The sequence below is a fragment of the Leucoraja erinacea genome, chromosome 12 (assembly GCF_028641065.1).
Source record: "Leucoraja erinacea ecotype New England chromosome 12, Leri_hhj_1, whole genome shotgun sequence".
NCBI classification, from domain to species: Eukaryota; Metazoa; Chordata; class Chondrichthyes; order Rajiformes; family Rajidae; genus Leucoraja; species Leucoraja erinaceus.
Genome location: NC_073388.1, coordinates 2,238,790 through 2,254,977, shown reverse-complemented (window position 1 = coordinate 2,254,977; position 16,188 = coordinate 2,238,790). Strand labels below are relative to the sequence as shown.

At 44.5% G+C, this 16,188-nt stretch overlaps 1 protein-coding gene across 4 annotated transcripts in view; it reads right to left on the bottom strand.

Annotated features, from left to right (window-relative positions):
- Positions 1-16,188, bottom strand: part of LOC129701990 (sodium- and chloride-dependent neutral and basic amino acid transporter B(0+)-like) — a 59,576-nt gene that overhangs the window by 8,512 nt on the left and 34,876 nt on the right. For all 4 annotated transcript variants that reach the window (XM_055643449.1, XM_055643452.1, XM_055643451.1 and 1 more), the window contains 3 exons: positions 15,358-15,498; positions 11,305-11,533; positions 5,086-5,211 (listed from right to left, as the gene is read on the bottom strand). In XM_055643449.1, coding sequence (XP_055499424.1) covers positions 5,086-5,211; positions 11,305-11,533; positions 15,358-15,498 — 496 coding nt within the window. The remainder of the gene's footprint in view (positions 1-5,085; positions 5,212-11,304; positions 11,534-15,357; positions 15,499-16,188) is intronic.

Here is a 16,188-nt window from a genome sequence, read left to right as displayed (position 1 = left end):
ACTGGCCATATTTTCCTAGTTACATCCTCAAAAAAAGATTAGTCAAACATGATTCCCTTCGTAAATCCAGGCTGACTCGAACTGATCCTGTTGCTGCTATCCAAATGTGCCGCTATTTCATCTTTTATAATTGACTCCAACATTTTCCCCTCCACCAATGTCAAGATAACTGGTCTATAACTCCCTGTTTTCTCTCTCCTGCCTTTCTTAAAAAGTGGAATATCATTAGCTACCCTCAAATTCACAGGAATTGATCCTGAATCTATAGAACACTAGACTAAGTAGGACCCGTTGGGTCCCAGCATCACACGGGAGTGCTGGCCCCCCCACCACAATATTCCACCTCTCCAATTCCAATATTGGTGGCCAGTGGGGCTTTCTGGAGCGCTAGTATGGGTGTTGTGGGCTGAAAGAACTGGTTTCCAGAGGGCTAGTATGGACACTGTGGGCCGAACGGATTCTTGGGCTGGCGGCTGAGTCACTCAAGCCTGTTGTGCTGGCAGCTCACTCACTCACTGCTGGTGGGCTGGCAGTTGATTCACGGCTATTCCTTGAAATTCCATTTCAAGCAGGGTGCAACGCCATCAAATTCAAGTGCAGTTTCTTACCACTTCAAGCAGGGTGCAAGGTCACCAAATTCAAGTGCAGTTTCATACCATTTCAAGCAGGGTGCAAAGCCATTAAAGACAGCGAGTCGTGACCTCTCCTTCCTCCATCTAGCAGAGACTGAGCCATGCCCACACTTCTGGGTTTTATAGTCCCTCCCTCTCCCAGCACGGGCGTGGCCTTCATGGCATGATTGACAGGAGAGAGAATCTCAACATTTTTTAAAACACGAATAACTCTTTTATGTTTCATTGATGGGAAAAATCTACGGCACCTGATGAGCGGAGGGGGACTGAGTAAGATGGCCAGAAATCACAGCCGTACATGGTAGCATTTGTTTCTAAAATCGATATAAAGCGCAGACAGGAAGTGGTCAAGATTAGATTTTTAATTATATATAGGAGGCAAGGCAACTTTAATTGGGCAAAGCAACTTTAATTAGGCAAGGCAACATTAATTAGGCAACACAGCTTTAGCATTACCAAACCAAAGGCAACACAGCTTTAGCATTTCTAAACCAAAAGCAACACTGCTTTAACATTTCCAAACCAAAGGCAACACAGCTTTAGCATTTCCAAACTATATTTTCAAACCACATTAAGGGCACTGACAGGTCAGTAAAACCACTCACAGTTTAGTAGACATGTGTTCAGTGTTATTCACAGCTCAGAATGAGAGACATGACCCTCTCGATCCCCCATCTTGCAGAGACTGACTGAGGCACTCAACATTTCCGGGTTTTATAGTCCCTCCCGAAGGGGCGTGGCCTTCAGGAGAGAGAATCTCAACATATTTTAAACACTAATAATTCTTTTATTTTTCATCGATGGGAAAAATCCTCTTGTTCTGCACAGCAGAGGGGGACTCTGAGTACGATGGCCAAAAAACACAGGAAGTGGTCAAGATGGTCAAGATCATACTTTTAGTAATATAGATTGCAAAATGGTTACCAATTCATCCATTTGATTTCTAGAGCCACTTCCTTAAGTACGCTTTAGGTACTTAAGGAAGTGGCAGACCATCAGACCCTGGGGATTTATCAGCCTACAGTCTCATCAGTCTACCCAACTCAAATTCCTGCCTAATGTGAATTTCCTTCAGTTCCTCCTTCACCCTAGGTCCTCTGGCTACTAGTACATCTGGGAGATTGTTTGTGTCTTCCTTAGTGAAGATCCAAAGTAACTTGCCTTCCATTTCCTTGTTTCCTTTAATAAATTCACGTTTCTGTCTTCAAGGGTCCAACTTTGGTCTTCGCAATTTTATTTCCTCTTTACATACCTAAATAAACTTTTACTATCCTCCTTTATATTCTTGGCTAGCTTATTTTCGTACCTCATCTTTTCTCCCAGTGTGGACTTTTAAGTTATCTTCTGTTGCTCTTTAAAAGTCTCCCAATCATCTGGCTTCTCGCTCATCTTTGCTATATTATACTTCTTATCTTTTATTTTTATACAGCCCTTGACTTCCCAGTCACCCCTTACTCCCCTCGGAATCTTTCTTCCTCTTTGGAATGAACTGATCCTGTTTTTTGTTGTTTTTTTTAAAATATATTAGAAGCAATTGTACAAGGATAAAACGTTCGGCAGCTACAATTATACAATTATTGTACAGCTTCATTTTTAACCTTATAACCTAAATTAAGAAAAAGGAGAAAAGGAAACAAAGGGAGAACAAGAAAAGAAGAAAGGAAAGAATGAACAGATAAAATAGAAAAGAACGAGAAAAAGATCCCTAAGCTGCCAAAGCAGTGCAGCAGAAAGAAAGAGGAATAAGAAAAGATGGAGATATACCTTGCCACTCCCCCCCCCCTCCCTCCCACCCATCGAAGCATCGGATTTAAATTTTAAATTTGTGTTTCACCATACTATTGTTGTAAAAATTCAGTAAAGGGTATCCATGTCTTAAGAAATTGATCTGGTTTTTCCGCCAAGACAAGCCTAATGTTTTCCAAGTGTAGTGTCTCGGACATATCTGTAATCCACATCTTCACTGTGGGGACTGTTTGTTTCCAAAATTTAAGTATTAATTTTTTCACCATTATTAGGCCGTAGTTGAAACGTCTTTGAAATATCATTACCTTAGAAAAGGCCTCTGACATACCTAATTTGATCAGTCTTATATCAGAGTCCAATTTAATTTTAAGTATTTTGGAAAAGGTATCAAATATTCCCCTCCAGAAGTTTTTTAACTTTGTACAAGAAGCAAAAGAATGGGTTATAGTCACTTCTTGGAGGAGACATTTATCACAAATAGGAGAGACATTTGGTAAGATCTTGTTCAATTTAGACTTTGAGTAATAGAGTCTGTGCAGTATTTTACATTGTATCAGAGAGTGCCTAACATTAAGAGAGCAGTAATGGATGTATAAAAGGCTTTCCTTCCAACTACCTTTGAGATTGATAAGCCCAATTCATCTTCCCATGCTCGCCATCATTTCAGAAGGTGGGATATGTGCAGTTAAAAGGGTATTGTAAATATAGAATATTAACTTACTTGTGTCCGCCTTTCTACTCATGCATTGGTCTAATATACCTGGGCCCCTAGAATAACAATCTTGCGGGTGTTTTCACGTCTCGGATTCGAAGATATCTAAAAAAATTACTAGCTTTCAAATGATATTTCTCCTGTAATTCTTGAAACGCGAGGAAAATCCCGTTCTCGTAAAGATCTCCCAGCGTTTAATTCCTGAGTTTTCCCATTGTGCAAACGCTTTATCTAATGTAGACGGTTTAAACGAGGGATTGTTGGCGATTGGTAAAAGGAGCGAAAAATGTTTCAATTTGAGAGTTAATTTTAACTGTTTCCAAATTCGTAGGGTGCTATGAATTATCGGATTTTTCTCATACATTGAATTATTCAGATGCATTGGAGAAAGAAGAATCACGCCTATATTGAAAGGCGAACAATCTTCCCTCTCCATTTTTAACCAGTTTACTTGTTGCCGTATCATACATCCAGTAGATTAAATTTTTTATATTAGTTGCCCAGTAATAGAAAAGAGAGTTGGGGAGAGCCAGTCCACCGTTTTCTTTAGGTTTACATAAATGTTGTTTATGAATTCTATGAGTTTTATAATCCCAGATAAAATTTGTAATCACAGTCAAGTTTTTTTTGAAAAGCTTTTAGGGAGATAAATCGGTATTGGTTGAAATAGGTAAAGGAGTTGTGGATGGAAAATAATCTTTATAGCATTTACTCCACCTATAAGGGAAATAGGAAGTGTTTTCCAAAATTGTATAAGGGCATTTAATTTAGTGGAAAATTTAATGGTGGAAAATTTGCATGGAATAGAGAGATATATTTTCTAGTCGCATAAACTCTCCCCCGCCTGTTAAGGTGCAACCCGACTCTTTTGTACAATTCACCCTTACCCCAAAACAGATCCCAATGGTCTAAGAATCTAAATCCCTGCTTCGCGCACCAGCTCCACAGCCACACATTCAGATCCCCTATCTCCCTGTTCCTGCCCTCACTAGCACGAGGAACTGGAAGCAAACCGGAGATAACCACCCTGGAGGTCCTGCTTTTCAGCCTTCTTCCGAGTACGTGACAATAATAAACCTAAACTGGAGGGGCTGTCCCACTGCGGCAACCTAATCTGCGAGTTTAGACGAGTTTGCCCTCAACCCAAACTCGCAGCATGGTTGACACGTGGTCCTAAGAGGTCCTATGAGGTCACTGGAACTCTCCTTCATGCTCGACGGAAGTTCCCGAATACTCGCGGCCTCAGCTAGGTTGTGGAAAAATTTTCAGCATGTAGAAAAAATTTCCGCAATTAAAATTGGTTGGCATGGTTCTTTTTAACTCGTAGTGCAGTGGAGTGGGTCGCTATTTAGTTACAGGCAGTCGAGGGCAGTCGTAGGCTATCTCCTTCACTGACCATGCATTTTAATTGGCTCACTGGAGTTTTCAGGACCAAAAAAAAAGACCGGTAGGTAAAATGCCCGCTAAATTTTATTAAATGTTGTCTGACGTCTTAGAAGTGTCTCCACTCCTTCTCCTCCCCCCCCCCTCTCTCCCCTTCTCTCTCCTTCTTTCCCCTTCTTTCTCCTTCTCTTCCCCCCCCCCCCCCCCCCCCCGCGCTCTCTACAAGACTTACTGTACACTGTGCAGCCGTCTCTTACCTTCCTCTTCATCGCGGGTGTGAATTTCAGACAGCGCTCCCCCGCTTTCCCTGGCCCCCGCCTTTGAGATCTGTTTGTGTGTGTGTGTGTGTGTGTGTGCGGTCAGTCGATCCAGTCAGTTTCATCGCTGATGGTTGATCCAGCTCGAGGTTTTCCAGGCGAGTGCCGTCGAGCTTAAATGTCGAAGGCACTCTTCTGAATTCGCGGATTAGTTCGCCGCAGTGGGACAGCCCCTTAAGACTAAAGAAGCAAGGAATGTTCATCCATTATTGTACAGGTAGCAGAAATTTCTCATGGTATACAAGAACAATTCAGATAATTTCACTTCAAAAAAGGAAGAACTTTGCTTTCTTACCAAATGTTCCAAACTGAGTGTCGATTCCCAGTGTGATCAGCATGAAGAAAAACAAAGAGGACCATAGAGGAGCCCACGGTAACTGCGCAAGTGCCTCTGGGTAGGCGATGAAAGCCAAACCGAAACCTGAACAGTGGATACAATCAAGAGTCAAGTCTTTTGTTGTTATATATCCAACATAGAACAATGAAATTCTTACGTGCAACAGCACAACAGAATATGTAAACATAGTACAATGTAAACAATACAATAAATGAGAGAGAGAAAAATAAGTTTAGTGTGTGTGTATATATATACACACATACTCACAAGTACACATATATACGTACAGACAAAAAAACAAACAATAATAGTGTAATAATAACAATAATAGTGTATTGTAGTTCAGAGCTTATTTGAGGTTGTAGTGTTCAACAGCCTGATGTCTGTGGGAAGAAGCTGTTCCTGAACCTGGACCTTACAGTTTTCAGGTTCCTGTACCTTCTTCCCGATGGCAGGAGTGAAATGAGTGTGTGGCCAGGATGGTGTGGGTCTCTATTTTTGAGGCAGCTACTCCGGTAAATCTCTTCGATGGTGCGGAGGTCAGAGCCGGTGATGGACTGGGCAGTGTTCACACCTTTTTTTATTCTTATTCGCTCCTGGGCATTCAAGTTGCCAAACCAGGCCGTGATGCAATCAGTTAACATGGTCTCTACTGTACCCCTGTAGATGTTCAAGAGAATCCTCTCTGGCACACCCCATATCCATATTCTTCTCAGGAAGTAGAGGTGTTCATGTACTTTCTTTATAATAAGTGTGCTGGGTCCAAGAAAGATCTTCGGAAATATGCACACCCAGAAATTTGAGGTTTTTGACTGTCTCCACCATTGTCCCGTTGATATAAACAATATTATGGGTCCTCATCCAAAGTCCACATTCAGTTCATTGGTTTTACTGAAATTGAGAGCCAGGTTGTTGTACTGGTACCATTTGGTCAATCGGTTGATCTCACTTCTATCCTCTGACTCATCACCATCTGTAATTCATACAACAATGGTGTTGTTGTCAGAAAACTTGAAGATGGAGTTTGCACTGTGCCGGCTACACTGTCATGAGTATAGAGCGAGTAGAGCAGGGGACTGAGCACATAAATAGCTCGTTCTAAGCTTCCCCCATTCTAGTTTCAGTCAAAAATCACTGAGTCAAGCACTTGAGCATCTAAACTTTATTTTGACAAAACACAATTACAGTTCCCATTACTGTACCTAACCACCGTGGGTTCGATCCTCATATCTGCCTGACCAAGCCCTATTTAACTTCGCTCAAGCAGAGACACTTCAGAAGGTCATGCGGTCATAAGCGTTCTCCCAGAAGATCGACACAGGACCTTGTGGGAGTGGTCTTTTATAGGTCCACGAACCTTGAGGGGCCGAACCGCATGGGGGTGGTCTCTATACAGTCCAATAACAGATATCGATTAACACAGTATATGATAGACATTTCCCTAACCCAATAATACTGTGACTAATACATTGTATTCCAACAGCGCTTCTGAGAGGAAGCAAACATAGCAACATTTACCTAGATATTCAAGAAACCCAAGCAAGGCTTAATACTTAATCCAATCAACATCTAGCAAAGTAAATCTTTGCAACATTATATACAATGTGTATGTCTGGTTTGCATTCATTCAATCCATTCCATGCAATTTGCAATAATTGTCAGCATCTGCAGATGTTCTCTTCCTGCAGCTCTTATCTAGGCTCTAGAGGAACTGACACCATTCTGCAGCTTGTCCTATTTCTGCAGGCACATTTAAATTGACCAAATGGACTAGCAGCCCAGAAGCCTTTACTCAATGTTAGTGTCTTGGCCTGTCCAATTTGGCCAGAATTAACAAGCACAAAGCCTTGAGGTGCTCCTGTACTGATTGTTATTGAGGAAAAAGTGTTTCTACCAATTTGATCAGACAATAGTCTGTGGATGAGGAAGTCAAGGATCCAATTGCAGAGGGATGTGCAGAAACCCAGTTCCGTGAGCTTGGCAACCAGCTTGAATGCCATTTGAGGCACACAGAGGGTTGACAGAACTTTGTTTTGCTAGGATGGATAGAACAAATACTAAAGGACGTAACTTTAAGGTGAGAGGGGCAATGTTTAAAGGATTCTAGACCAAGGGAGACCCGTTGGGTTTGCGGGGGGTAGAGAGGGGGGGGGGGAAACACACACACACACTAACTACCCCCCCCCCCCCCACACACCCCATCCCCCTGACATATTAATATTATTCATTCGCTCCTTTTACCCAATCCCCTGCCCTATCCACTCACGCATAACCTGCGCAGATGCGGCTAGAGAGGGGGGGGGGGGGGGAAGAGGGAGGGGGAGGGGGGTAAAGAGGGAGAGGGAGGGGGTAGAGATTGAGTGGTGGGGGGATACACGGCGTCATGGGAGGGCGGGTTCCAAACGCAATTCTCCAACACTCACCCATAGGTCCCAATATTCACCACTCCCTAGAGAGGGAGAGGGGGGTGCAGAGAGGGAGGGAGGGGCAGTGGAAGGGGACACAGAAAGGGAGAGGGGGCAGAGAGAGACGGGGCAGAGGGGGGGGGGCAGAGAGGGAGGGCCCCCTCATCCCCCCTCTACTCCTCCCTCTTCCCCCCTCTCCTTTCCCCCCTCTCCTCCCCCTCTCTGCACCTCTCCCCCCACCCTCCCTCTCTCCCCCCCTTTTACCCCCCACCCTCTCTCTTTCTTTACCCCGGGGAGGGAGTGGAGAGGGAGGAGGTAGAGGCAGCACCTACCTAGGTCGTAGAGCAGCAGCCTCCCCACCAGGCCCCGGGCCCGAGCGAGGATGCTGCCGCCATGGACCAGAGTGAGGCCCGGAGCGATCTGAGGACAGTGAAAAGCAGCGGAGGGCTGGCCGATCATGGCTTCCGCGAGGGGAAGCACACCCACCAGTGTGTCAGACAATCGGACGGGGGAGATCGAGAGGAGGTCATCACCTGTGACAACTGCCACGGCCACTTTCCCACTGCACTTGTCCACGGCTGCGCTGAAATAAGGACCATCGCCGCCATGTTGTTGAACTTGAAGGAGCCCAGTGGAACGCGCTGCACGACTTGACCACATGTTTAACGGCTTCAATCCATGGCCCTGGGGGGGTGACCCATTATGCCACGTAACGCGCAGCTCATGGCTGCACGTTTAAATCCCTGCTCAGCTTGCCGCGAGGAGCAAAGGCATTGTGACGTCATCCAGCTCACTTCAGCAGTTAGATTTTAATATAATTTCAGATTGGTGAACAATTTAGTAAAAAAACTCAGGAAATAATTAATCCATTTTTCAGGCGAGGGGATTTTTGAAATCATGTGGTAAATCTCTACCAGAATATGTAGAAATTTCACCGTTACCGCATCAGGTTTGCGAGGAGATGTGAATCGCATACAAAATTACACACACACACACCCACACACAGAATTTTATATTATACTAGACCAAGTGCAGACCCGTTGGGGGGGGGGAGGGGGGGGCGGCATGCGGCATCACACACACTAACCACCCCTACACGCACACTAACTACCCCCCCGCACACATGCTAACTGCTCTCTCTGATATATTAATATGATAAAGTGTCTAGGTGACGCGACCAATGTTGCAGTGGCCTCTGCAGTCCGTCTGTCTTTTTTTTGCCACGTTTAATGTATAGTTTTATTGTGGATTTTATATTGTTCTTATCTGTGTATATAACCATATAACAATTACAGCACGGAAACAGGCCATCTCGGCCCTACAGGTCCGTGCCGAACAACTTTTTTTCCCTTAGTCCCACCTGCCGGCACTCATACCATAACCCTCCATTCCCTTCTCATCCATATGCCTATCCAATTTATTTTTAAATGATACCAATGAACCTGCCTCCACCACTTCCACTGGAAGCTCATTCCACACCGCTACCACTCTCTGAGTAAAGAAGTTCCCCCTCATATTACCCCTAAACTTCTGTCCCTTAATTCTGAAGTCATGTCCTCTTGGTTGAATCTTCCCTATTCTCAAAGGGAAAAGCTTGTCCACATCAACTCTGTCTATCCCTCTCATCATTTTAAAGACCTCTATCAAGTCCCCCCTGAACCTTCTGCGCTCCAGAGAATAAAGACCTAACATATTCAACCTATCTCTGTAACTTAGTTGTTGAAACCCAGGCAACATTCTAGTAAATCTCCTCTGTACTCTCTCTATTTTGTTGACATCCTTCCTATAATTGGGCGACCAAAATTGTACACCATACTCCAGATTTGGTCTCACCAATGCCTTGTACAATTTTAACATTACATCCCAGCTTCTATACTCAATGCTCTGATTTATGAAGGCTAGCATACCAAAAGCTTTCTTTACCACCCTATCTATATGAGATTCCACCTTCAAGGAACTATGCACGGTTATACCCAGATCCCTCTGTTCAACTGTATTCTTCAATTCCCTACCATTTACCTTGTACGTCCTATTTTGATTTGTCCTGCCAAGGTGTAGCACCTCACATTTATCAGCATTAAACTCCATCTGCCATCTTTCAGCCCATTTTTCCAAATGGCCTAAATCACTCTGTAGACTTTGGAAATCCTCTTCATTATCCACAACACCCCCTATCTTGGTATCATCTGCATACTTACTAATCCAATTTACCACACCTTCATCCAGATCATTGATGTACATGACAAACAACAAAGGACCCAACACAGATCCCTGAGGCACCCCACTAGTCACCTGCCTCCAACCCGACAAACAGCCATCCACCATTACCCTCTGGCTTTTCCCATTCAGCCACTGTTGAATCCATCATGCTATTCCTGCATTTATACCCAACAGTTGAACCTTCTTAACCAACCTTCCATGAGGAACCTTGTCAAAGGCCTTACTAAAGTCCATATAGACAACATCCACTGCTTTACCCTCGTCAATGTGGGTGGGGGTGGGGGACTTTTCAATCTCTTACTTGTACGGGTGACCTGACCTTTTCTCTGTCGGGTCTCCGTTGCCTTTGGGGTCTAGCACCGTGGAGTGGCCTCCGACCGGAACGACTTGGGGGCTCCAGTCGTGGAGCCGGCGGAGCTGCGAATTTACCATCTGGCCGACTTCGCAGCATGGAGAGCTGTGTTGGCGCGCTGCTGCGGCCGGACTCCGGAGCTCGGAGGCTCCAGCCGTAGGTCCGGTGGATGGTGACATCGGGAGCTCGCGGGGCCCTGGTGGGAGACCGCTTTTCAGAGCTACCGCAACGGTAACTTCTCCCGCGCGAGTTGCAGGGTTGAAGATGACCTGGAGCGGGGCCTTACGTCGCCCGGCGCGGATTTAACAGCCGCGGGACTTGGCATCGCCTGCCAGGGCCTCCAACATTGAGACCCGGAGCAGAGCCTTACATCGCCCGGTGCGGCCTTAATGGCCGCGGGACTTGCCATCGCCCGCCAGAGGCTTTAACATCGGGAGAAGAAATGGAACACAGGGCAGAGACAAGACTTTGCCTTCCATCACAGTGAGAAGGAGATTCACTGTGATGGATGTTTGTGTAAACTGTGTTGGCTGTGTGTCTTGGTTCTTTTCTTGTTGTATGACTGCAGAAACCAAATTTTGTTTGAACTTCTTTTGAAAAAATTCAAAACCGGCCGCGACCAAAAATAGTTTGCCGTTTTAAAAATCGGTAATTTTTTAGTCGAAGCCGGTTGCGATGCTAGTTGAAGGTGGTTGCCGGAGGTTGCAGGTGGATGCCGGAGGTTGCAGGTAGTGGAAGGTCTTACCACCTTCAACCAGCATCGCAGCTGGCTTCGACTAAAAAATTACCAATTTTTAAAACGGCAAAACATTTTTAGTCACGGCTGGATTTGAATTTTTTGAAATAATCGCCGGAACATAGAAGAACCACTTTCAACCGTTAGGGAGACTGACAAAAACCTCTGGGAACCTCTGGGAACCGCACGGAAACTTTGGGTGGGGCGCAAACTCTCCAGAGTTTTCCGTTCCATGGGACAGGGGCATAAGGAATCCTGTTTGAAGATTTATTTTATTCTGATTATTCCCAATGATGAATTACTGATCGCTTTTGATGAAACAAAAAGATTGCCAGAAATGATCAGCAGGTCAGGAAGCATCTGTGGGGAGAGAATCTAACCGGTGAGGAGGGCAGTGAGGTTCCCTACTCCATCACCATCTTCTCCAACAAAATCCAGTACAGCGAATCTGACACCACAGTTACCTGACTGAGCGACCTCTGAAACAGGCTTGTCCTGTACGTGAGCCATGTGTCCCAGGACGGAGAAGATGGCAAATCCGGCAAACACACTTGTGGCACAGTTCACCACACAGACAATGATGGTGTCTCTGAAACAGTTGTTGTGGAATTTGTTGTAGGACGACAGGGTTATCAAGTTACCCCATCCCACTGCAAAAGAATAGAATATTTGTGTTGCAGCATCTTTCCAAACCTGTGGAACAGAAAATAAAGTTAGTCAGCACAGGGATATTAAATTAAAACGTATTCAGCAAGATCAGAGTCAGAACCATTTTCCCAGCATTAAAATAACAAATATGAGAGGGCATGGCTCTATGGAGAGAGGGACAAAGTTTAAAGAAGATGTGCAAGGTAAATGTTTTAAACATAGCATGGCAACTGCCTGAAAAACACTGCTGGAGTTGGTGGTGGAGGCAGATATGATAAGGGCCTTGAAGAAACTTATGGATAGGCACATGGATATGCAGGTAATGGAGAGATATGGATCATGTGCCGGCAGATGATCTCAGCATTATGTTGGGCAAAGACATTGTGGGCTTGTTCTTGTATTTTCATTTTCTCACCACTGACTTCTCACTTTTTCCACTCAGAGGATGGTGGGTATATGGAACAAGCTGCCAGAGGAAGTAATTGAGGCAGGTACTATAGGTACTGATTTAATAGGCCCTTCAGCCCAATTTGCTGATGTCAACCAAGGCACCGTCTATTCTAATCTCATTTGCCCTTGTTCCATATACACATCACCCTCTGAGTGAAACCATTGCTCAGGTTCCTATTGATTATTTTCCCTCTCACAAAAATATGTCCTCTGGTTCTTGAATCCCCTACCATGGGGAAAAAGACTCAATACATTTACCCTATCTATTCCCCTCATGATCTTATAGATCTCTATGTTCTTGCCTGCCCAACCGCTCCCTACAGACACAAAATGCTGGAGTAACTCAGCAGATTATGCAGCATTTCTAGAGGAAAGGAATGGGTGATGTTTCAAGTCTTGTTCATACTCTCCTTATATTGTGCGCAATTTTGGTCTCTTAATTTGAGGAAGGACATTATTTCTATAGTGCAGCGTAGTGCAGCGTAGGTGCATCAGATTAATTCCCGGGATGGCGGGACTGACATTTGATGAAAGCATGGGTCGACTGGACTTGTAATCACTGGAATTTAAAGGATGAGAAGGGATTTTACTGAAACAAAAAATTCTTAAATGATTGGACAGGCTAGATGCAGGTAAAATGTTCCCGATGTTTGGGGAGTCCCGAACCAGCGATCACAGTTTAAGAATAAGGGGTAGGCCATTTGGGACTGAGATGAGGAAAAACTTTGTCACCTAGAGAGTTGTGAATCTGTGGAATTCTCTGCCACAGAAGGCAGAAGCTCCAAAGACCGAATGGTCTACTCCTGCACCTATTTTTCTATGTTTCTATAGCTCAGGCCTTTGAAAACTGGTAACATCCTTGTAAATCTTGTTTGCACTCTTCAACTGGTAACATGACAATCGTTCAAGCCAATCATTTGAGGGCCGAGCGTGTTGGTTCTCTTTCTTACACAAATCGCTGATTCCCTACCATTTAGTCTAACACCAGTAGTGGGGAAACTGCTAGAGTCAATTATTAAAGATGGGATAGCAGCACATTTGGAAAGTGGTGAAATCATTGGACAAAGTCAGCATGGATTTACGAAAGGTAAATCATGTCTGACGAATCTCGTAGAATTTTTCGCGGATGTAACTAGTAGAGTGGATAAGGGAGATCCAGTGGATGTGTTATATCTGGACTTTCAGAAGGCTTTCAACGAGGTCCCACATAAGAGATTAGTATACAAACTTAAAGCACACGATATTGGGGGTTCAGTATTGATGTGGATAGAGAACTGGCTGGCAGACAGGTAGCAAGGAGTAGGAGTAAACGGGTCCTTTTCAGAATGGCAGGCAGTGACTAGTGGGGTACTGCAAGGCTCAGTGCTGGGACCCCAGCTATTTACAATATATATTAATAATTTGGACGAGCGAATTGAATGCAAAATCTCGAAGTTTGCAGATGACACAAAGCTGGGGGGCAGTGTTAGCTGTGAGGAGGATGCTAGGAGGCTGCAAGGTGACTTGGATAGGCTGGGTGAGTGGACAAATGCATGGCAGATGCAGTATAATGTGGATAAATGTGAGGTTATCCACTTTGGTGGCAAAAACAGGAAAGTAGACTATTATCTGAATGGTGGCCGATTAGGAAAAGGGGAGATGCAACGAGACCTGGGTGTCATGGTACACCAGTCAATGAAAGTAGGCATGCAGGAAGATTGTTCCCGGTGTTGGGGAAGTCCAGAACAAGGGGTCACAGTTTAAGGATAAGGGGAAAATCTTTTAGGACCGAGATGAGAAAAACATTTTTCACACGGAGAGTGGTGAATCTCTGGAATTCTCTGCCACAGAAGGTAGTTGAGGCCAGTTCATTGGCTATATTTAAGAGGGAGTTAGATGTGGCCCTTGTGGCTAAAGGGATCAGGGGTTATGGAGAGAAGGCAGGTACAGGATACTGAGTGGATGATCAGCCATGATCATATTGAATGGCGGTGCAGGGCCGAATGGCCCACTCCTGAACCTATTTTCTATGTTTCTACAGGAGCCATATTACTTCCCTCTCTTATTGACAATAGTTGCAGAACAAAATACCATCAACAAGCGATCACTCGGGTCAGGCAAAATAATAGTGAGCCCTACTTAATACTACTTCAGAAGTTGAGCCAAGGTTCGGAAAATAGTTTTTACAAGAATGTTGCCTGTAGTAGGGGGTATTATGACTTGGATAGGCTGGGTGAGTGGGCAAATGCATGGCAGATGCAGTATAATGTGGATAAATGTGAAGTTATCCACTTTGGTAGCAAATACAGGAAAGTAGACTATTATCTGAATGGTGGCCGATTAGGAAAAAGGGAGATGCAACGAGACGTGGGTGTCATGGTACACCTGTCATTGAAAGTAGGCATGCAGGTGCAGCAGGCAGTGAAGAAAGCGAATGGTATGTTAGCATTCATAGCAAAAGGATTTGAGTATAGGAGCAAGAGGGTTCTACTGCAGTTGTACAGGGTCTTGGTGAGACCACACCTGGAGTATTGCATACAGTTTTGGTCTCCTAATCTGAGGAAAGACATTCTTGCCATAGAGGGAGTACAGAGAAGGTTCACCAGACTGATTCCTGGGATGTCAGGACTTTCATATGAAGAAAGACTGGATAGACTCGGCTTGTACTCGCTAGAATTTAGAAGATTGAGGGGGGATCTTATAGAAATGTACAAAATTCTTAAGGGGTTGGACAGGCTGGATGCAGGAAGATTGTTCCCGATGTTGGGAAAGTCCAGAACAAGGGGGTCACAATTTAAGGATAAGGGGGAAATCTTTTAGGACTGAGATGAGAAAAAAAATTTCATACAGAGAGTGGTGAATCTCTGGAATTCTCTGCCACAGAAGGTAGTTGAGGCCAGTTAATTTGCTATATTTAAGAAGGAGTTAGATGTGGTCCTTGTGGCTAAAGGTATCAGGGGGTATGGAGAGAAGGCAGGTACAGGATACTGAGTTGGATGACCAGCCATGATCATATTGAATGGCGGTGCAGGTTCGAAGGGACGAATGGCCTACTCCTGCACCTATTTACTATGTTTCTATGTATTACTTACAAGAAGAGGTTGGACAGACTTGGATTTTTTTTTCTGGATTGTCAGAAGGAAGACTTGAGAATATAACTCAGCGGGACAGGCAGTATCTGTGGAGAGAGGAATGGGTGACGTTTCGGTTCAAGACCCTTCTTCAGACCTCTACCTGAAACGTCACCCATACCTTCTCTCCAGAGATGCTGCCTGTCCCACTGAGTTACTCCAGCATTTTGTGTCTACCTTCGATTTAAACCAGCATTTGCAGTTCTTTCCTACACACGTGGGAGTATATAAACTGGGTTATCGCAACAACAGACATGACCTGTTATAATAATTTTCTGTATATCCGGTGAGATTCCCTGGTGAGATTACCTCAGCATCAACGAGCTTTGAGAAGTCCGACTGGTTTCCAATGTAGAATTCAATCCCTTTCCGGGCTCCCTCCAGGGTCAGTCCTCGGATCAGAAGTACGGTTAGAACTACGTATGGGAATGTTGCAGTGAAATAAACCACCTGGTCAGGGAGAGGGATTGTTAGATTGTTCTGCATTGTTGTATATCTACACCACTGAATTCAATTAAAAGGCAAACAGGAGGAACTATAATCAAAGCAGAGGATAAAGCAGAAGAAACTGGATGAGAACTAACAACATGAAATTAAAGCATGGAATAGTCTTCACCCTACCATAGTTACCCAACCAGACGCAACAAATTTAAGGTAGCTGTTCTTCTCCAAGAATCCTTATTTGCTTAAGTCCACCCTCCGCCACCTCCAGTTTAAATTCCATTTGGAATATTTTGGAGGCCCAAGAACCAAGATATATGTTTGATGCTGAGTTGTGCAGTGAACTAAATTTAAATGGCACATATGAGATAATTTAGTGATACATCATGGAAACAGGCTCTTTAGCCCACCAAGTTCATGCTGATAATCAATCACCTGCTCACAATAATTCTATGTTATCTCACTTCTGCATCCACTCTCTACACATGTGGCAACTTACAGAGGGCCAATCAATCTACAAACCCACACGTCTTGAGGATGTAGGAGGAAACCGGAGCACATGGAGGAAACACACGCAGTCACAAGAAGAACGTGCAAACTCCACACAGATAGCCCTGGAATTCAGGATCGACCCCGTGTCTTTAGCGCTGTTAAGCAGCAGTTCTACCAACTACACCACTCGACAACCACCGACTGGCC